At 40.2% G+C, this 19,284-nt stretch overlaps 2 protein-coding genes and 1 long non-coding RNA gene across 5 annotated transcripts; 2 read left to right on the top strand and 1 right to left on the bottom strand.

Moving 5' to 3' along the window:
• The first annotated feature begins 652 nt into the window (after positions 1-652).
• Positions 653-4,039, top strand: LOC145703084 (TLC domain-containing protein 4-like). Its single transcript, XM_081780395.1, has 6 exons — positions 653-835; positions 884-1,010; positions 1,309-1,378; positions 1,783-1,949; positions 2,679-2,981; positions 3,902-4,039. Exons 1-6 carry the CDS (start codon positions 770-772, stop codon positions 3,949-3,951), a joined length of 783 nt encoding a protein of 260 aa, XP_081636521.1. The 5' UTR covers positions 653-769; the 3' UTR covers positions 3,952-4,039.
• Positions 4,040-5,387: 1,348 nt separating this feature from the next.
• Positions 5,388-9,457, top strand: LOC145702650 (uncharacterized). The gene is made up of 2 exons (XR_014134328.1): positions 5,388-5,686; positions 8,863-9,457. It is a non-coding gene; the product is annotated as an uncharacterized LOC145702650 (long non-coding RNA).
• A 4,324-nt stretch (positions 9,458-13,781) lies between these two features.
• Positions 13,782-19,283, bottom strand: LOC145704639 (uncharacterized). 3 transcript variants are annotated; one of them, XM_081782108.1, is made up of 10 exons: positions 19,171-19,283; positions 17,558-17,724; positions 16,623-16,720; positions 16,411-16,476; positions 16,226-16,261; positions 15,767-15,838; positions 15,406-15,489; positions 14,792-14,914; positions 14,052-14,226; positions 13,782-14,008 (listed from the first exon to the last, which is right to left on the bottom strand). In XM_081782108.1, the coding sequence occupies exons 1-10, from the start codon at positions 19,248-19,250 to the stop codon at positions 13,947-13,949; spliced, it is 963 nt and encodes a 320-aa protein (XP_081638234.1). In that variant the 5' UTR covers positions 19,251-19,283; the 3' UTR covers positions 13,782-13,946. The 3 variants fall into 3 exon arrangements, with proteins under 3 accessions (XP_081638234.1, XP_081638236.1, XP_081638235.1); XM_081782110.1 differs by having other exon boundaries at positions 15,415-15,489; XM_081782109.1 differs by having other exon boundaries at positions 15,767-15,835.
• Between the last annotated feature and the right edge of the window lies 1 nt (position 19,284).

Here is a 19,284-nt window from a genome sequence, read left to right as displayed (position 1 = left end):
TCAACTTCTAAGTGAAAAAGCTTCTTACAAGCTAAATACAGAGACGTTTTAAAAGAAAGAGTTACTACCGAAGATCTCCAGGGACCAAAGCAAGTAGCGAGCTAATTTTCGACCCGAAAAAATCAGCAGGAAATGGTAAAATAAGCAAATTCCAGCGGAAAAATTGGAAAAAAAGGACTTGAGAAGTTTGATATTTTCGGCAAATCTTTTAATGCTTCGCTAATTTTTACGACACTTTGTTTAACTTCCTGAAATGGAAAGAAAGAATATATCTTTGAGATATCGATTCTTTATTTTTCTCCGCTTTTCCAACATCTCCTCGTTTATAGCGCGTTTTATGACCGCTAAGAAATCAATAACCTGCGATAGAGTCAGAGTAGACCTTTGAAGATTCATAAAAAACAGAGAAAGCGACGATGATTTTCACAGCTCTAGAATCAATCACCATCGTTTTTTCATCTTTCAAGTTCGGGAAAAAACTTTATGACCACCCAGGTTGCTGAGAACCGAAAGAAATGAGTACCAATTACTTTAACATTTATTATCAGCATTTTGAATAGCCGATTGTAAAAGGCGTTTTCTCTCTTTCTGAAGCGCAAATATTACGAATGCTTGGGTCGTGTTTATTCTAACAAGACGAATTTTTCAGATAATGATGGCGTGATTTCGATTCCTCGTAAACGAAAAAGAAGAAAAGAAAAAGAAGAATTAAGAGATTCTAAAGAAGAGCTACAGTACCGTGAAAACACGAGTTACTAGAAAAAAAGAGATGGAGAGAATACAAAATTTGGTCGAAAAAGGAACTCCGGGCTTTTTGCTGACCCCTTGCTGGCTGGTAAGTTAGCGATTTTAAGGTGGAAAAAGTATTAACCGGTGGTTGAAGCTTTTCACATTCGTAATTTGTCCAATTGTCTCCAGAAATCTACCTCGAATTGGAGAATGGTACAAAAAGCAGTCCTCGGAAAAACGGCTCGATTGGGATGCTCGCGTTTCTGCTTCGCTACATTCCGGAACGGGGTTAAAAATCAAATAAAATACTCAAAAAAATGATAATGTTGGGACCAATAAAGGAAATTTTATTCGCAATCTCGGGAAAAGGGTTAATTTTCGGCTCGACAAACTGAGTAAAAACCTGAGTCAGGGTTTGAGAGAGCCTTCACGGCTTTTTCAAACCCTGACTCAGGTTCTCTACTCAGGTTGCCGAGCCGAGTTTCTAGCCATCTATCTTTGAGAAAGTCTTAAATGAAAATTTCTTCCTTGATTTCAACCTAAAATTTGCCGGTTGAATTATTTTAAACCCCGGCAAAGCTATTTGTTTTGTTGTAAATGCTTATGCTATGTGTGCGGATAAGAATTATTCGTTCAAAGATCTTTACAGGTAAATCGTTTAAAATCAAAAACTATCTCAGTCTCAGCGCCACTGAAAACATGTAATAGTTGTTTAGCAAATTTAATAAAATGCGCGAGCAAAAGGAGAAAATCATCTTTTCCTGAAATCTACAATTTCAAAATTGGAATAGTAGTTTGCTCACGAGATCCAAAGTAAATTTGAGAGAGTTCGAAGTTCGAACTATTTTTCCCCTAGACTATGGCCCTGAGCACGGCAACCTGTGTAGAAAACCTGACTCAGGGTCTGAATTTCAGATCTTTGATGAAAAGCCGCGCAGCGGCTTTTTTTTTTATTGGAGCCACAAAGCTTCGCGGCTTTTCATCAAAGATCTGAAATTCAGACCCTGAGTCAGGTTCTCTACACAGGTGGTGATTCTCATTTTTTCATTTCAGCCACTCCGAATTGGTCTCAAAAGGGTTAGACTTCTCTCTCGGCTACTTTTGGAGCGATTTGGTGGTCTGCTACGTTTTGCGAAATTACTACGGAAGCATGTCGACTGTATATTACACCCACCATCTGGTCTCGATCTTTGGCCTGACGCAGTCCAAGTGGGATGGAGGTACGTTGAAGTTTAAAATCCGAAAATGGCCTCGGAAACTCGGAATCTCAGAAATGCGATCAGAGAATGAGATCAAATCAAAGATGCGCCAGCTCGGATTTAGCCTTGTGGAGAACTTTAAATAAGCATTCTGAGCCTCGGCAAAGAGCGGTTTAGAACGGCGGATTTTCGATGAGCAGCGCTCGAAATCATTTTCGCGGAAAGGGACGAACGCTGATTACGATTTCTAACGCGCCTGAGTCAGCAGACTCAGCACTCAAGTTCTAAATTGTTGGTGTTTTGGGTTATTTGAGGTCTGAGCTCTTCTTTCTCAAGGGCGAGATATCGTAAAACGCCACAATGTTAAGTTCTGCTTCAAGATTTTCATTCTTAGGGCCAGACTTGGCTCACCAACCTCTGTAGAAAACCTGAGTCAGGATCAAGAAAAACCTTTAATAAAAGCCGCGTAGCGGCTTTAACACAAATTTTAAATATATTGAGAGGAAAATTTAAATGAAGCCGCTTGCGGCTTAGAGAAACAATAATCGTAGCCGCGCTTCGCGCGGCTTTTTTCGTTGTTCTCTCGAAGCCGCAAGCGGCTTCGTTTAAATTTCCCTCCTTATCTATTCAAAATTTCTGGTAAAGCCGCTAGGCGGCATTTATTAAAGGTTTTAGGGGTCCTGACTCTGGATCTCCATCCGTTTTAATATTTTCGAAAAAGAGAAGAAAAATCCACTAATTTTTATTCAGGCATGTGGCTGTGCAGCTTCCGCCTCTTGTCCGAGCTGTCGACGCCTTTCATGAATATTAATTTCATGCTGGAACTGCTCAATTTGAAGGACTCCAAGATTCACAAAATCAATCAGGAGCTGATATTCTGGAGTTTCGCCGTCTGTCGTCCACTCTGCATTCCGCTCTTTTACTACTGCAGCTGGCATCATGTCAGCACGGGCGAGATTTGGAAGGCCTCGGCGGAGCTGTTGTTTGTTTGGGTTGTTTGTGGACTGGTGCTGGATATTTTGAATACTGTCTGGTTCTATCTCATGTCTGCGGGTAAGTTTCTGACTTTGGCTCGGCAACCTGTGTAGAAAAGCTGAGTCAGGGTCCTGAAAACATGAAATGAAAAGCCGCGTAGCGGCTTTTTTTAAAAACAAAGCCGCTAAGCTGCTTCTCTAGAATATAGAATGGAGCGAAATTGTGATTCTAGAGAAGCCGCTTCGCGGCTTTGATTCTAAAAAAGCCGCTACGCGGCTTTTCATTCCTTTTTTTTCACAATCCTGACTCAGCTTTTCCACAGTTGAAAGCACAAGTCACGTTTAAAGCAAGCAAATTGTTGAAGCTCTTGATTTAAAACGATCCAGCTGATCGTTAACTTATTGCCATTCTAACCAAAATGATTTCACTTTTAACCCCCTGCCGTCTGGCTAATCGGCTCGGCCCCCGCGCCTCGTCATTAGCCGACTGCTCATGAGCGTTGAAACGACAGTAATGAAGTCTCTGTTTAACTTTCGGAAATTAAACAAGAAAAGAGGCTCAGAAAAAGGGAGAAACAACCGCTATTTTCAAATATATAAGGAGAAAATTGACCTTATCGGTTTCCTAAGCAGTTAACCCACTATTGCGCAAAGAGGGGAAAATACAGATGCGCCCAAGTGTATAATTTTCGATTCGGGCGAAAACGTGTTCCGCTGAAAATTATCGCCTGTATCAAACTTTGAGACAGGTGCAAAAATACTCTTTTCCTTCATTTTTCTCAGAAAAAAGGGTCTCTCTAAAACTTTAGTTTAAAGTTTTTTTCATTTGTAAGACCACATGTCATTCTTTTTGTTTGGCGACGAACATGTTTAATAAAAAGGCGAAACAGCCCTTTTCCTTGGCGAGAAAACCGCACTAGAACATGGCAAAATAAACGATTTTCTTATTTATTAATTTTTTTATTAGCGTTCAAAATTTTTCAAAAATCTCTTTTTTAGAATACATCAAGAAGAAAATCGCCGAGCCGAGCAAACCAAAATCCAGCTAAACTTCAACTTAGTCTTTCTGAAAAACAAAGAAAACCTCTCCTTGCCTCCTTAAATTATTATTTCAATTATACAACCTTGTCAACGTGATTATGTTTGTTCTCGAATGCCTTGTTCGACTTTGTCAGTTGTTCAAAAAAATAATATTTATTATTGCCAAAGTGCTCTTTTTTGAATAGTATGTGTTTAAAATTATGTAAAATGTTCATTTTTGGCAGTTCTGAATAATTCATTATGGTGACATTTTGAAGAATAAACTTGCTCAAAACTTGATCCTGTTTTATGCATATTTTCAAACGGCGATATCGCGGTGACGCCCTTAATTTTGAAAAAAATTTCTATCAGAAAAGTTGATGATTTTCGATGATAATGCGATAGGGGGTCCTTAATACATGAAAACACGATGAATTTCTTAACGGATTGATACCCTTAATTCAAAATTTCTTTATTGACAATGGAAGTCAATTATTGGGTCAGTACGAAGGTCAGTTAAGGAGTGGAAGTGCCTTTTCCAGCTACTGTTGCGTGAAGTGAAATTCTTGGTCAGTGGTTTGGCTCGGGGGATTTCACTGGAAGAGCTCCCTTTTTCGCAATCGACCCCGACCTAATGGTGCAAAGCCCGCGGGCAGGAACTCCAGAACTGAGCCTGCCTCATCATCGAAACTCGACTAGCTACTGTTAATCCTCCGCAGTAACTCAACTTTACGAAAACAATACAGTAACTACAGTAATGCCAGTTTTTATTCAGGGAAAATCTACTTGTATTAGATTATTTAGGTAGTTAGATTACTTTAAGCCTTTCCTAAGAAATTTAGATTATTATTTTTAATCTTCGATAAAAAAGCCACAAAGATACCTTGGGGACCTACGAGAAGTGTTGTGCTTCGTGAAGTTGCTCGGGCAGCGTTAAGGATGTCCGGCCACAGATTCCGACCTCACAGCGGGGGCTTATCACTAATCAAGCGGCGAGTAACTACCACTCTCCAAGGACTTATATAAATACGAATTCTGTTACCTTCTTTCTACCCCACTCAATTTAAGAATCCCAAAAGAGAAGGATAACTGTTTCGACTAGAAAAGGGATGATCTATTAATCTGGAACAAGAAAGTTTCTATCAACAAGCTCAAGAAAAAATCCAAAGAGACGTTTTTATGTTTACAACTCAAAATATTTTTTGAATTGTCAAAATCTTCGTTGCAAGAAGCGCAAGAATTTTCAAAGTTGATTTTTTTTTATTATTATTATTTTAAAAAAACTCCCAAAATCCGGCCAAAAGTATTAGTTAGTCTGTAGGTCAGTATTAAATTAGCCTGTAAAATAGGCTTCGCGCGAAAAAAAGAAGGCGCGCGAGGTCCTGCACAGAGAGCCCCCAGTTGAGGTTTCAGCCTGAACACTCAGAAAAGTCGTGCTAGCGCCACCGCGCGGGCTGGCCTTGGCGAGCAGCAAGAAACCGTGCTACCGAAAAAAACGAGAAAAAAAGCCGTAAGCAGCTAATTCGCGCCTCAAAGAGACTGAACCTGGTCTTAGATTTTTGCCAAAGCTATGCCCAGTAAAGAAAAGAGAGAACACTAAAAATCAAGAGAAGAACGTCCAAGATAATAAAATTATTGAAGAAAGAAAAGAAGAAAGTTACGCAAAAAAAAACTTAATATAAGAAAATGATTGAAGAATTTGCTCCAGCTGCGCTTATAGGATTCGTCCTTTCTGGACTTGTTATTTTTCTAGGGCTAGCCCAGGTAAATCATCTCAACCTTTTTTATGTGAATATTTGTTCGGTATTTTTATCACGACTTTTGCTTTATCGGTTTTTTCATAGAATTGTATTTTTTATTCGTTGAGTTTTAAATTATAAAAAGCCATATTTTCCATAAAAAAATCAAAATTATGGTCTCTTTTTGAACCCTCTTCTTTTATCATCATTCTTTCGTTCGAGCCCCTACTGGTATCAGTAAGTCCTTACTGTCTCTGTACATTCTTTCAAGAGCCCTGCTAATTTGTACCCCTTCATTTCGCCCCTCAAAGATAGGAAGTCGCCGATGCTTATCGAGAACCTTCGTTTTTTCCCTGCATGTTTTTGACCAGCAAAATAGCAGCACTAGTATTCATACTGTATGAATCGAATATTCAAAATTTCGAAATTTTTAATCAGGGGCGAACACAGATTGCAGCTCTTTATCTTATCACCTCTCTTTGTTGTTTAACAAGGGCATAAAACTGGAGAATAAAATTTAAAACTTGTGGGCTTTTTTCTCGACGCTAGAATTTCCCCCTCCCGCCACGGGATGTCAGACAAAGAGTACGGCTGCTTCGGGACCAAGGGCCCAACACGACCGCCGCCTCGGAATTCCAATACTAGCAAGTCATAAAGCCCAAGGAAAATTAATCAACAGAGAGAGTCGGAACCCAAGCCCTGTAGTTTGCCTGTAAGCTTCCAGTTGTTCTAACGGATCTTCCTGTTAGAAGCGAGTTTTTTCCTCGAAAATCCGGCGCGGAGGAGCTGAATTTAAACTGATTCGGAACTAACTCACTTAATCCTCAAAATTACTGAAAATCCATCAAGCTGCTCTGTTTCTCGCGAATTTCTCCTTCATCTTTTTCGTGATCCATGGGAAAAATTCTTGGGGCCGTCAACGGAAGCCCTGGTTTCCGGGCTGACAGAAAAATGGTCGGATTTAGCTGCTCACTCAATTACTAGTACTCTGGCTTTTCAGCACTTTCCTGCTCGTGCTAAATCAATCCTCCCTCTCTCTCTCTTTTCGTTTATAACATTCCCAGACATCTCCTTTCCCCCTCTTTGCCATTCGATACTCTAAATGTCAAGGCCTACGGTCGCTGATGGGAAAGTGTTTCTCAACTTGTGTTCCGTATTTTCGAGCCGCAGCCTTCAAGATACTCAATGCTCCCGTCAAAGCATAATGCCAGCACTAAGCATTCTCTTAAATTGGCTTATACAAAACTAGGCGTCTGGCGTATTTGTTCTGCTCCAATCACGGGTCGTTTAAAAATACGGTACTCGCGGTATTTCAAAAAACCATCTCTTTTTTCCAAATAAATTTAGACCCAACTGGTTAAACACTTCTCATCGCCCGCGAGTATGCTAAATAATTTTCATTTCTAAAATTAAATGCAGCCCGAATATTGCCCCGAACCCTCGTATAACAGGTTAAGCCCAAGCTCGCCGCACATTTATGCTATAAACATGCTCATATTTTTTCGATACCATGAAAAGCAGCCTCTTAATTTTTATATTTTGCGCAGCCCACGTGCACGAGCTGACCTTTCCAAACGACACTTCTTGTCGCATTGTTTTAAGCAAAAAAAAAAGAGCTCGTCATGTAACTTTTGGCTCAGCAATCTTTGCTCAAAACCTGAGTCAGGCTCTAAAATAGCATTAATGAAAAGCCGCGCAGCGGCTTTTACAAAAACTAAGCCGCGAAGCGGCTTCGCAAAGACTTCAAAATAGATTGATTGGAAGCTCTTGCGAAGCCGCTTCGCGGCTTTGGCTCTAAAAAAGCCGCTACGCGGCTTTTCATTCATGCTCTTTTAGAGCCTGACTCAGGTTTTGTACGCAGGTTTCTGATCTCATTTGGTCTGGAATGAGCGCATTCCATCGTAAATGCAGTAAGATATCCGAGATAAATAAACCGTGCGAATTTCTGGAAAACTTAGTCGAAAGCGAATCCACCCGGCTTTGAGCGGCGCGTTCTTGGGTATCAAGAATGGGGCCTCTTAATATTTACCCTGGGACCGGCTTTCTAAAAAGAGCAGCGGCGCGCTGGTGCTTTCCAGGTTTTCCTCGTTCGGCGATTAAATTTTTATATCTGTTTTTATATGCTTTGCATAAGAAAACCGCGCGAATAATTTTGCACGATTTCCACGGTGGTTGGTATTGCGCGGCGCGCTCGCTCGTTTTAGAACTGCGCTAGAATCTACGACTCAACAATTAATCCCCTCGCAAAAGTCTGTAACGAGTAGTTCGCTCTCCTAGCGCTCTTTCTAATTGCTTGGAAGGGTTGAGAGTTGATTGCGCCCACGTGATTACGGACTGAACGTGGTTCCTCATTATAACGTAAAATGACAATTTGATCATCCTTTTTTCCCTCTTTTTGACCCCTTTTCCTACTTGCGGGCATCGTCTAATGAAAAGAAATTCTAGCGCGCGTCAGTTGAGCCTGGGCTCGGCAACCTGAGTCAGACTCTGGAAGAGCTCAAATGAAAAGCCGCGTAGCGGCTTTTTCAAAAACGAAGCCGCGAAGCGGCTTCGCAAATAAACCATATTAATTTTGTCTAAACTCCTGGCGAAGCCGCTTCGCGGCTTCGTGTTTAAAAAAGCCGCTACGCAGCTTTTCATTTAAGCTCTTCCAGAGCCTGACTCAGGTTTTCAACACAGATTGCCGAGCCCAGATTACAACTTTTTTCATTACATTGTAAAACCAGCTTATTTACAGCGCTTTCGACATATAATTTCTGCATTAGAAATTTTATTCAAAAACTTAGAAAAAAATGATCACGTTAGGATTAGTCTCTCAAGGGTGGCGTATCGGATTAAGAAGGGCCCGTCTGGATAATTCCCCTCGCCAATTGCAAAATCAAATGTTAGAAAAAAGTCATTCTGCCGACTTTCGTTTCGCTTTTCGTAAAGTGGCGGATTTAACCTGGGCGAAAGAGGGATCAAAGCCACGAAAATCGCAATAAGCTGATGATGGGGGCTGTGACGCGGGACAGTTAGAAAATTTGATTTGTGACGTATCTGGGGCAATTTTTGATTAAGGGACTATCTTCGTAAAAAAAAAATTTTCTTCGATCAAAAAAAAAATTTACCTTCCCTTTTTATTTAAAAAAAGCTTGAATTTTCAAAACTTTTTATTAAAAAAAATGCTTCTGTTTCAATTTTCTAACGATCTTCATTCAGGGACCCCGTCGCAAAGCACTGGCAACTGGACTAACATCGACGCCGTTCGAAATCCGCGACCGCGCTGCCGTAACACCTCGTCTACCGCTGGGCCGCCACGGACACCTGGCCCCGAAGGTCTCCCACGTCTAAGCACTCTCCGCCCTTTTCGCGATAAAGACTGGCCTCTTTATCGTGGCAGATCTGAGAGTGTTCAGACCAATTTCTGACCACTATCTTGTTTGTTTTATTTAAAAAATCAAATCACACTACTACCACGAAATCCATCTTCCAAGAAATGCTCCTTGCTTTTGTTCCTTGCCACGTGATCGGTCGGCCAGTCGGCGCTGGGTCGGACCAGCCTGCCGCGACCGGGCCCCGGTAACTTTGATTGGCCTAACCACTCGCCCAACCGCGCGCCCCGACCCGGACCCGTCTGGACCGGTCGACCGAGATCGCGTGAACCCAGCGTAAAAGCAGCGAGACCCGACATTTCATCCCCTCTGTCAAAAAAAAAAGCGGTTTGAGTATTGATTTGCCTTGCTTGTACATAGTTTGAATAATCAGACTTGCTTTCAATCATTTTTTCTATTCGGCCTTGTGTGTGCCCAAAAACGCCAGTTTCTTCTTATTCCCGTCAAAAAGAAAAATCTTAAAAAACTTTCACCAAATCAAAAGTGCGATGCGATCTAAATACTTTGGACCATCCTTGAACTGCTTTTGAACCATTTTTAAAAAAGTGCCTGTAATTTAGAAACAAAAATCTAATAAAAACTTACAAAAAAATCAAAGCCTACCTCTTTTTCTTGCATTGACCAATCAAAACCGAGCATGGCATATTAAAAATAGCGACTTCTTATTGGCTCGTATAGAAAAGCATGTTCTTGAAGCTGCAGTTAAGAATTAGGCTTTGCAACCTGGATAGAAGACCTGAGTAGCAGCCTGAGAGATCTCAAGTGAAAAGCCGCGCAGCGGCTTTTTTTTAAAGAAGCCGCGAAGCGGCCTCGAGAATTCTGAAAAAGATCGGAGAGGTAACTTGCGGCTTTTCACAAGTGACCCTTCAGGCTGTAACTCAGGTTTTTACACAGGTTACTGAGACCGTGTTAAGAACGTGTACATGTAGTAGCAGGTGGGCCAGATCAAAGTCAGGATCGTTTGATGGATCAAGTAGATTGACGTGTAGCAATGAGCGGCTTGGATTGAATTGGTAAAAATATATAGAAGAAAAAAGTGGATCATTATCGACTTATCAAGCTCATTAAAAATGGAAACGCGAGTTTGTTCTGAGGCGCAACAAAGTTCTGTTTTGCTGACGTGTCCCCGCAAAAAACGGTATCAATTGGCACTGCACTTGTTTTTCGATAATTCAATTAGCTTTCTTGTTCCGGTGAACAACGAGTTTTTCCAATTTGAGAAGGTAAAAAAAGTACGTTTTGATGAGATCTTAAAATATATAAAGTGACTGATTTTGGCTCGAATTTCAATATTTACTAAACTAGAATAAGTTATTCTGAATAACTACTGTAAATCGAGAAGCCGCTTGCTTCGAGTAATGGAACTAGAGCCGCGCGAAGCGCGGCTTTTTCTTCTATTGCTCGAAGCCGCAAGCGGCTTCTCGATTTACAGTAGTTATTCAGAATAACTTATTCTAGTTTAGTAAATATTGAAATTCGAGCCAAAATCAATCACTTTGGAATCAGAATCGCTGATTTAGAAATCAATTATTCAGAAAAAAATGAGTTTGATTTCTTCGCAACGGCCCTTGAATTTTCCGCTTAACTTTTGGTCAACACGCATACTCGCGATAATTCAGCTGCAGCAACCAACATGAAGTGATATCACGTGATATCGAAACGTTGCGGTCGGTTTTTAGAACCAAGTCAAGCTCGAGGCACCACCGCAGGAGCAAATTTTTTCGGCAGATGCGATCGAAAAAGCCTCCTTCTCCTTCAAATATTCTGCCTCTTGCTAATCTGGATTGACTATTTGACAGACTGAACTGGCAGCTATGAGTGGGGTACTCTCTCCCGTGCATTCTTTCGGAAATTTCTGGACTAAAAGTTTGGACAAAAATCCTTAGCGCGGGAAAACGTGCTAAGAGGCTTAAAATGCTCCTGTTCTCCAGAAATCCACCGACTTACTGCCTTATCGCTTGCTTTACTGTATCGATAACCGTGAGCTTGTTGGACTTCCCGTAACTGCTTCCCGTAAAGCGCGTATTGACCACAATTTTGTCGTTTCGGGCAATTAGTCAAAACCGCAAAGACGAGGCCTTAGCTAGTGGAAAAAGAAAGGAACCTAATTATGAGTGTAACCTTATCTAGTTATTCGTTGCAGTAAAACGTACGCATTTGGTAACAATAACTTTTACAAATTAATACGTTATGAATCATAATTTGTGATATATAATTAAGTTCAAGAACTTTTTAATATAATATAATATAATATAATATAATATTGAATAATATAATATAATATATAAAAGAACTTATTCATAATTAATTACCCCTGCATGAAGGAGGCTATGTCAGGTAGACTATCTGATAGTCACTATCTGATACCTGGTATTGAGAACGCACTCAGTCATATACGAAACATATGTTTTTTATCGGGTGAGTAGATACAAAAAGTTATGATCTTGTAAGGATTTTCGATTCTTTTCATTTGAAAAAGTAGAAAAATGGAAATGAAGAGAATGATTTTGATTTTTTAGCAATCATAGCCGGGTAGTTATTCTTGCTTGATCTTGAGTTTGAATTTTTAGTGCTGCCATAATTGGCTGTTCCGTGATTCTGGTCATCAAGTTCTGGCCTACAAAAGAACAAGTGCGCGAGCCCGAGCCCGAGGAAGATTCGAACTTTACGAACCCAAATTCAAAGAACCCGGGTTTTAAACCGATTTTCTCTTTTACTGAGAATCAGGAGAAGTTGTACGATAACTTCTATGCAAATCTAAATTCGTCCGCGGAGATAAACGCTTATGTTGATGGAACTAGGTGGCCAGCAGTGATGTCTAGTACAAGATTAAGTCAGATTAATAATAGGAAACTAATCTAAAATTCTACTAAGCTTATGAAGAGGCAAAGGGTTTCTGTGCCTATCGAAACAGCTCTCTTCTGAGAAGAACGACAAGTATGATCTCGCCCATTCCCGAATTCATCCGCCAATCGAGATACAAATACTGGATCTACGCGGAGTACACTTCTGATTACCAGATTATCGACATGAACAAGGATATCCGCCGCAAAATCGAAAACGAACTTGAAGCTGCAAAAGAAAGAAAAGACTTTGTCTACGTCTGCCGAGACTGTAAGCAATTTGCAAATGAGAGCTTGCCAAGAGATTGCTTGAACAATCATGTTGATGACGATGTGGCAAAATTTTCAACATTTGAATTTATCTGCGAAACTCAAGTTTTTGAAGATGAAAAAATTCTGATTCAAATTAATAAAACTATCAACTGCAAATTGCTCAAGGTAAGAGACTGGTTATTGAAAGGACTCAATTTTTTTAGTTAAATTCGTCGTTTTTGGACGAATACGGCCTATGGAAAACCGACAAAATAGATCAATTGGAGGGCAAAAAGTGGAAACTTACATCGAAAAAGACGTCAATGAAGGAGTTGATTCTAAGTGGATATCTAACAGCGGACATGCCAAAGGACGATTTAAGCGAAGAAATCGGAATTCCTTGGTGCCCAAATAATCCCAATCGACTTCAAGGAGCATATTTTTATAACGGCAATGTTCATACCGGTCGGGTTCACGGAAGCAGGTATAGTAACAGTGACCTAAAATTGAACAATGGGTTGAATTTTTAAGGGCTTATGCGATCTGCCTTCTCGAGAAGACCAATTGAAAGAAGGCAATTATCAATTGAGAAAAACCCCGTTTGAATCCATACAGCTCTCTCTGTTTGCTGTAAGAGATTAATAAAAATGAACAAAATTTAAGAAACGGTTTTTTTTCTTAAAAATGCCACCAAGTTTTGCGGGTTCAATTAATTTCGACGTGCCACAATTGCGGCTTGAAAGAATAGGATAAAATCAGCACACGCCTCTTTTCCTTGAAGTCTCCGTCCAATTGCTACTGCAGCAAGGTAGAGTACTTCTGTATGAATTCGAAGTCTTCGCCTTACAATTCGCGAGAAATTGAAAAGCTGGGCGACAAAGAGAGCCGCGAAGCTATTTCTTCTCCGTCGCAAAATTTTCTCATCGAAAGAGACAAATGTCAGGAATTCCGAATACTCAGCGGCATTTACTTTATCTCGCAACTATCAAAACCCGGCGACGTAGCGAAATTTTTATCGCTAGAAAACAGAGCTCTTTCGCAAAAATACGAACTGCGATAAGATCATTCTTTTGCTGTTATCGCTTGTGCGTTGTACAAGACAAACCTAACAGTGAAAATTTGAGTTGAGCTTCGATGTACGCTTGTGGACACGTAGCAGACTCTTTTGGGAGAGGGTAGACACGCACTGTGCAGGGGATAATTGCCGGAATCGCACGGAGCTCGTGAGGAAGGGGTGAAATCGATTATTCTACACGCCCAGTTTTGAAATGAGTGGTTTGCAGTTTTTTATTACCGTGGATTTACCAGACGACCTTCATTTCACACCTCGGCTGGGCTCGGCAACCTGTGTAGAAAACCTGAGTCAGGGTCCTGTTAGCGCTGTGATGAAATTAGTTCTTTCAGGACCCTGACTCAGGTTTTCTACGCAGACTGCCGAGCCCAGCCAAGGTTAGAAATGAAGGTCGTCTGGTAAATCTACGCCGTAGATTCTACGGTAATAAAAAACTGTAAACCACTCACTTCAAAACTGAGCGTTTAGACCTCGGAATCACCGAAGTTTATCATTTTTTAATGAAAAAATCAAAAACAAGCATCTGTAAATAAGAAAATAGAGCTTTCTTATTCGAAGATGCATCATTTTTTTTTTTGTAAAAAATGTCGTTTATTCTTTTTTAAAAAATAAAATTGTTGAAATAGAAAAAAAAATTTTTTAAAAGAAAGTTTGAATGCGAAAAAAAGGTTGAGGAGATTCCGAAGATCAAAAAGAGTTACAGTCAAGAACGTGTTATTGTAGAGGAGGTGGATTTGGACAGAGTCAGGACCAGTTGACGAAGCAAGTAGATTGACGAGTAATAATCAGCGGCTTGGATTGAATCGCTGAAAATGAAATGAGCTGGATTATTGTTGCTGTTCTGTTTACCTGATCGAGGACGGCCAGCAGGTCTCGCGCTCTGCGGTCGGTTCTGCTTTCTCTTGGTCGGAATGCTCTTCGGAATTGGCGGCACCCACGGTTTGTTTGTAAACACGTCTTCACTCTCCTTTGGATTAGTTTCATTGACCTTTTTGAGCCATTCCTTGAATTTCTTTTCGTTTTCCTACAAACAAACTTGAAGCACAAGATTTATTACAGACTGTTTTTATTTCGTTATTATTCGAGGAGTACCAAAAATAGCCTGAATCTGAAAGATTCAGATTCTCAGACTTTGATTTTTACGCTTATAAGTTAATCCAGTTCGCTGTTGCTTTTCAATTTGAAATCTAGCGAGCTTGAAACGTGTCAAGTGGCAATTCCCGCGATTCGCTTCCACTGGTGACTTTGGAAAGCCACTTTGACCCTAGTGCCTCTCGTATTAACTACTCGAGAATGAATTTGATAATCAAACGATGAGTTGGAGCTGTTCCCAAACACCGTCAGCTCCGGTTCAAAGAAGCAATTACGCTCTCTTCGCCCTCTGCAAAGATTCTAGCCTCGCCAACCTGTGTTGAAAACCTGAGTCAGGTTTTCAAAGAGCTAAATATTAGCACTAAAATCTTCCATAAAAATTCTGGCGAAGCGGCTGAAAAAAGCCGCTAGGGGCTTATCATTTAGCTCTTTCAGAACCTGACTCAGGTTTTCAACACAGGTTGCCGTGACCACGCTGGTTTGCATCTGAACCCTACCTCTCGTTTTTTCCCCGCCTCTTTCTGCTCCAAAATCCGCTTCTCCTTGGCAGCTTGTTTGGCTTTTTTCTCCGCTTCGTCCTTGGCCTTTCGCCACTCTTGAAACTTTTCCTCCGCCTTTTCCTAAAGAAGCTGTTTTTAGAATTCGCCAGAAGAAAAATGCAAATTTTGAATTTTTCAAACGTTGGCTGAAAAAAAAATTGGAAATATTGAATCGGCGAAAATTTGAAATTTTGAACAGGCGCGAAATTTGCAATTAAAATTGCGTCCTTCTGATCATGGCGTTGGTCTTTTACAAGCTTGCCGAGCTGACCCAGATTTTATCTAATTGCTTCCGGCTTAGTCGTTTTTTGATTTAAGATTCTAGCGTCCAATTCAACTAGCAATTGTCTTGCTTGTTTGTGAAATATTCTTATTGATAGTTATTATGATTAATTGATAGTCGTTATCTAACGGGCGTGTTCATATTGGCCAATTATAAATTATAATCAATATTATTCCCTAAAATATACACAAGCAATTACGAAATCTACTGTCTTTCAGCTCAAGAATCAAGACCCTTGGTTCTCTCAGCCACGTTTTTGTTTAGACAAAAAGAAAGTGTAAGTCCTCACTTTTCTGACCTTTTCTTCAGCTTTCTTCTGTCGCTCCTTTTCAGCTCTTTTGCTTCTTAACTCATCCCTGCGTTCTTTTTCTTCCTAAAAAGAAAACATGTCATTCTGAGTTACATTAGAAATTTGCAAAACCAAGCCATTACTCTTTGGGCTCGGAAACCTGTGTAAAAGCCTGAGTCAGTTTCAATCTTGTCTAAATACTGGCCAAGCCGCTCTTCAGAAGCTGACTCAGGTTTTCACACAGGTTTCTTAGCCGAGCCCAGCGCTCAATCGCGAATATAGAATGATCTCGAGGATGTTCGATTCTATTTCGCAATAATTTCAAGTTCTTGCGCCCCACAACCCTCGCACAAGTTCTTACCCTCAGGCGTCTCTCGTGTTCCTCCTTTTGCTTGAGCCAGTTTTGATAGCCCTCCGAATTTCGCTTTATCTTCTTAAAAATAAATAAAAAGCCTGGTTGGCACAACACGAGCTGCGGATTTCAGCAACGCTCGAAACTGGTGAAGTCTCCCACTACCGGGCAAAGACCAAAATAAAGCGGATTTTTAGACCATAGTAATTCATATTCAAAAATTTTTCATAAAGAAAACTGTCTAATAATCCCCTTTCTTTCGGATTCGAGCTTGGCAACCTGAGTAAAAACCCTGAGTCAGGATTTGAAACGACTTAAATAAAATGCCGCGTAGCGGCTTATATAAGAACGAAGCCGCAAAGCTTCTTCGCCCAAATAGGTAGTTCAATCTTATAATAAGCCCTTTAAAATCCTTACTCAGGGTTTCTACACAGGTTCTTGCCAAGCCAAGCTTCTTTATTTACAAACCTCTTTAGCTTCTCGCTCTCGCTGCTCAGCTTCTAACTTTTTCTAGGGTTCTCATTACTATGTTAATTAAAAACCGGAATTTTTCAACGAACTCTTTTCTAAGTTCACTTATTAGTTATTGTAAAATGGCAAATTGGCTACGGCTACTTTAGTGCTCTTTAAAACGTGAATTTTAAGAACCGAGCCTTCTTTTTAGCTTGTTTCGCATCTTCCTCCTTTTTGAGCTTCTTGACTAGCCATAATTCAAAAGCTTGAGAACGGTTACTTACTAAAAGCTCCACTTTAGAGAGTCCAAACACTCCTTGAACCGGATTTTCTAATGCGAACTTCTTTTATTTCAAGAAACAAGGAGAGTCTGGACTTCAGCTAGTCCGAAAATGGATAAGTGAACCGTGTCATTATCATTTTGCTTGATAGGCGTTAAGCCCGACGGCACAGGATTCTTGTCGAACCGCGATCGCGACGATTTTGGGCGAAACTCCGGGCTTATCAGCTCTGAACACGGACAATTTTATACATTCGAATTGAGTCTACCCGCACGGTGATTTTCATGGAATCGAAGATAACGTTTTTGAATACTGGGGTCTACCCTCTCTCTGAGAGTGAGGTTCGGAAAGCTATAATGGAAAGCCGCGCAGCGGCTTTTTAAAAATCGAAGCCGCAGAGCGGCTTCGCCGTTGGTTAAAAAAGACTGAAAAAGACTGAGAAACCTGAGTCAGGGTCTCGAAAGAGCTGTTTATGTTGCCTCCAAAAGGACCCTGACTCAGGTCTTCTACACATTTCAAACCCAGCCTTGATTAGTGATTATCAAAAAAAGTTAAGGGCGTCCGAGGAGAATTAAATTCAAGTGGAAGTGTTACAAAGTAGATACGTTAGAAAAGGAGAAGTGACCTCACTTCCAGAAATCAATTAGTAGCTCTGGATAACTCGACTTTCCACCGCAAGAGGCATGTTTACGGGTTCAAATATCTCCGATATTGATCATGTTGAAGTGAGTGGCTCAAGTGTAAGTCGTGTTTCGGACTGATAAGCCAGTACCGTACACAGGACGCCAAAGAGCAAGTAATGAGAGTCTCTTATCATTGTTAGTTAGTTCTCGACATGGGTATTATTTTTTCTCATTACGGACTTTCCCAAATCAAGCTTTTCAGTTGATTTCAATTATGAAAGAATTCATAAGGTATTTTTCTTAAAAAAAAACTTGCCATTACGACAAAAGTTGTAAAGAAAGAAACGATGTAGAGCCACATTAGAATGCGGGTGATAAAATTGACTACCAAAATAAGCAGCGGCGGACCTAAGCTGCACCAAAGCTTTAAAGGGCCCTCCTACCTTCTGTATTACATGTTGTCGCATCGGTCGCGCACGTGATCGAGTCGGCGGCGTCTTGCAAGATCTCCAGCGTTGAAGAAGTTGTTGAGCGCTTTTTCGGCGAGCTGAGATTCGGATTGGAAAGAAAATCGGAACCGCTGCGGAATAAGCAGGAACGGTATTGAGAGCTAAAATGCAGTTCTTGAATTCTTGAAAAAAATGACGTTGAGATTGAATTTGAACAAATGAACGAGGCATGTTTACGGCAATAGAAAAAGGTTGAGGACATTTCCGGCCAAAATAATGTTGATTCGTTTTTATAAAAATGAATTAGAAATTTATCCTTACTGAAACGGATGTTCTAAAACCATTTTATGTATCTAAAACGATGACACCCTTATTTTAACTTACAGATGATAAAAAAGGGTGCCACTTCGTTAGCTTGAGCTTACTTACTTAACGTAATGACACCCTTATTTCAATAAACAGGTGTAAATACGGGTATTATTTTAAGAGTGGCACCCTTTTTTACCAACCCCTATTAATTGAAGTACAGTGGGTTGCGCAGGTAGTTGCCCCCTAAAGTGCGGGTGAAGGGGCAACCAATCCTGCAATCACTTTGAGCGAGTCAAGAAAGGAACAATAGAAAAAGCGCGGGCAAAGGGGCAACCAAAGCTGCAATTGCAAAGGGGCAACCTACTGCGCAACCCACTGTAAGGGTGGGATTCTGTAAAGAAAGTTCAAGCTATAGAAATGAGACCGTTATTTTATCATCTGCAAATTAAAATAAGGGTGTCATCGTTTTAGAACCGTAGGAAAATCAAACGAATAATTTGAGTTTCCGGCCCTAACTGATCTCTAAACTACCAGGAAGTAACCCAATGTAATCCTTTTGATTACCAAATAAAAAACGTTTATTTTGTTTTGCTTTCAAATTCAATATTAGGTCCAGTATTTTTTTGTTAAATTTCTCCATATTTAGCTATTCCCAACAAAGTACTACGGAAAGCATTTAGGACGAAATAATAACTCGCTTCTTGCTATCACCCAAATAAGCGTTGTAATTCGCTATTTGCGTTGCAAATACACATTCTTCACAAATACTACTTCGGGATGAAAATGCCCGTTTGCGGTTCTTAATATAAATAAATACGAAAATATCTGAAACGGTGCATTTTTCTGAGTACGTCGGTGTAAGCTGAGAACAACTGATGCTTTGTTCGGGATATTTGTAGCTACTATTTGGGCGAATAATAAATTAAAGGGGGTAACTACTGCTTAGATGTTATAACTCCAGGAAGAAGCGTTAACGTAATTTACTGAAGCAAAATGATGGCAACGCTTGTTTTTAGAAAAAAAAATATAAAAAATTTTTGACCAATCAGAAAGCCGAATTTGTAAATTGAGCCAATAAGAATCCTCTATTCCTAATTTGCATAAATTTGTCAAATATAGAAAATTAGGAATAGAGCAGTCTTATTGGCTCAATTTGAAAATTCGACTTTCTGATTGGTGGAAATTTTTATAATTTTTTTTTCTAAAACCGAGCGTTTCCATCATTTTCAGGAAAAAAACGCGCATGCGTTTGAAAAAACTATTTTCTTTTCTTGAATTTGATTTTCAAATGGGATTACCTTCGGCATAACGAGTCAGGATTGTGGACGGCGGAGCTCGTCTCCACTAGAGACGCCGTGTCGCCAAAACTCGACTTCATTTTCAATTCAATTTCTAAATATTTTCTTATACCT

The sequence above is a fragment of the Oikopleura dioica genome, chromosome PAR (genome assembly GCF_907165135.1).
Source record: "Oikopleura dioica chromosome PAR, OKI2018_I68_1.0, whole genome shotgun sequence".
In the NCBI taxonomy this organism is placed as follows: Eukaryota; Metazoa; Chordata; class Appendicularia; order Copelata; family Oikopleuridae; genus Oikopleura; species Oikopleura dioica.
The sequence above is the reverse complement of the archived record's forward strand: the minus strand, read 5'-3'. Positions and strand labels throughout refer to the sequence as shown.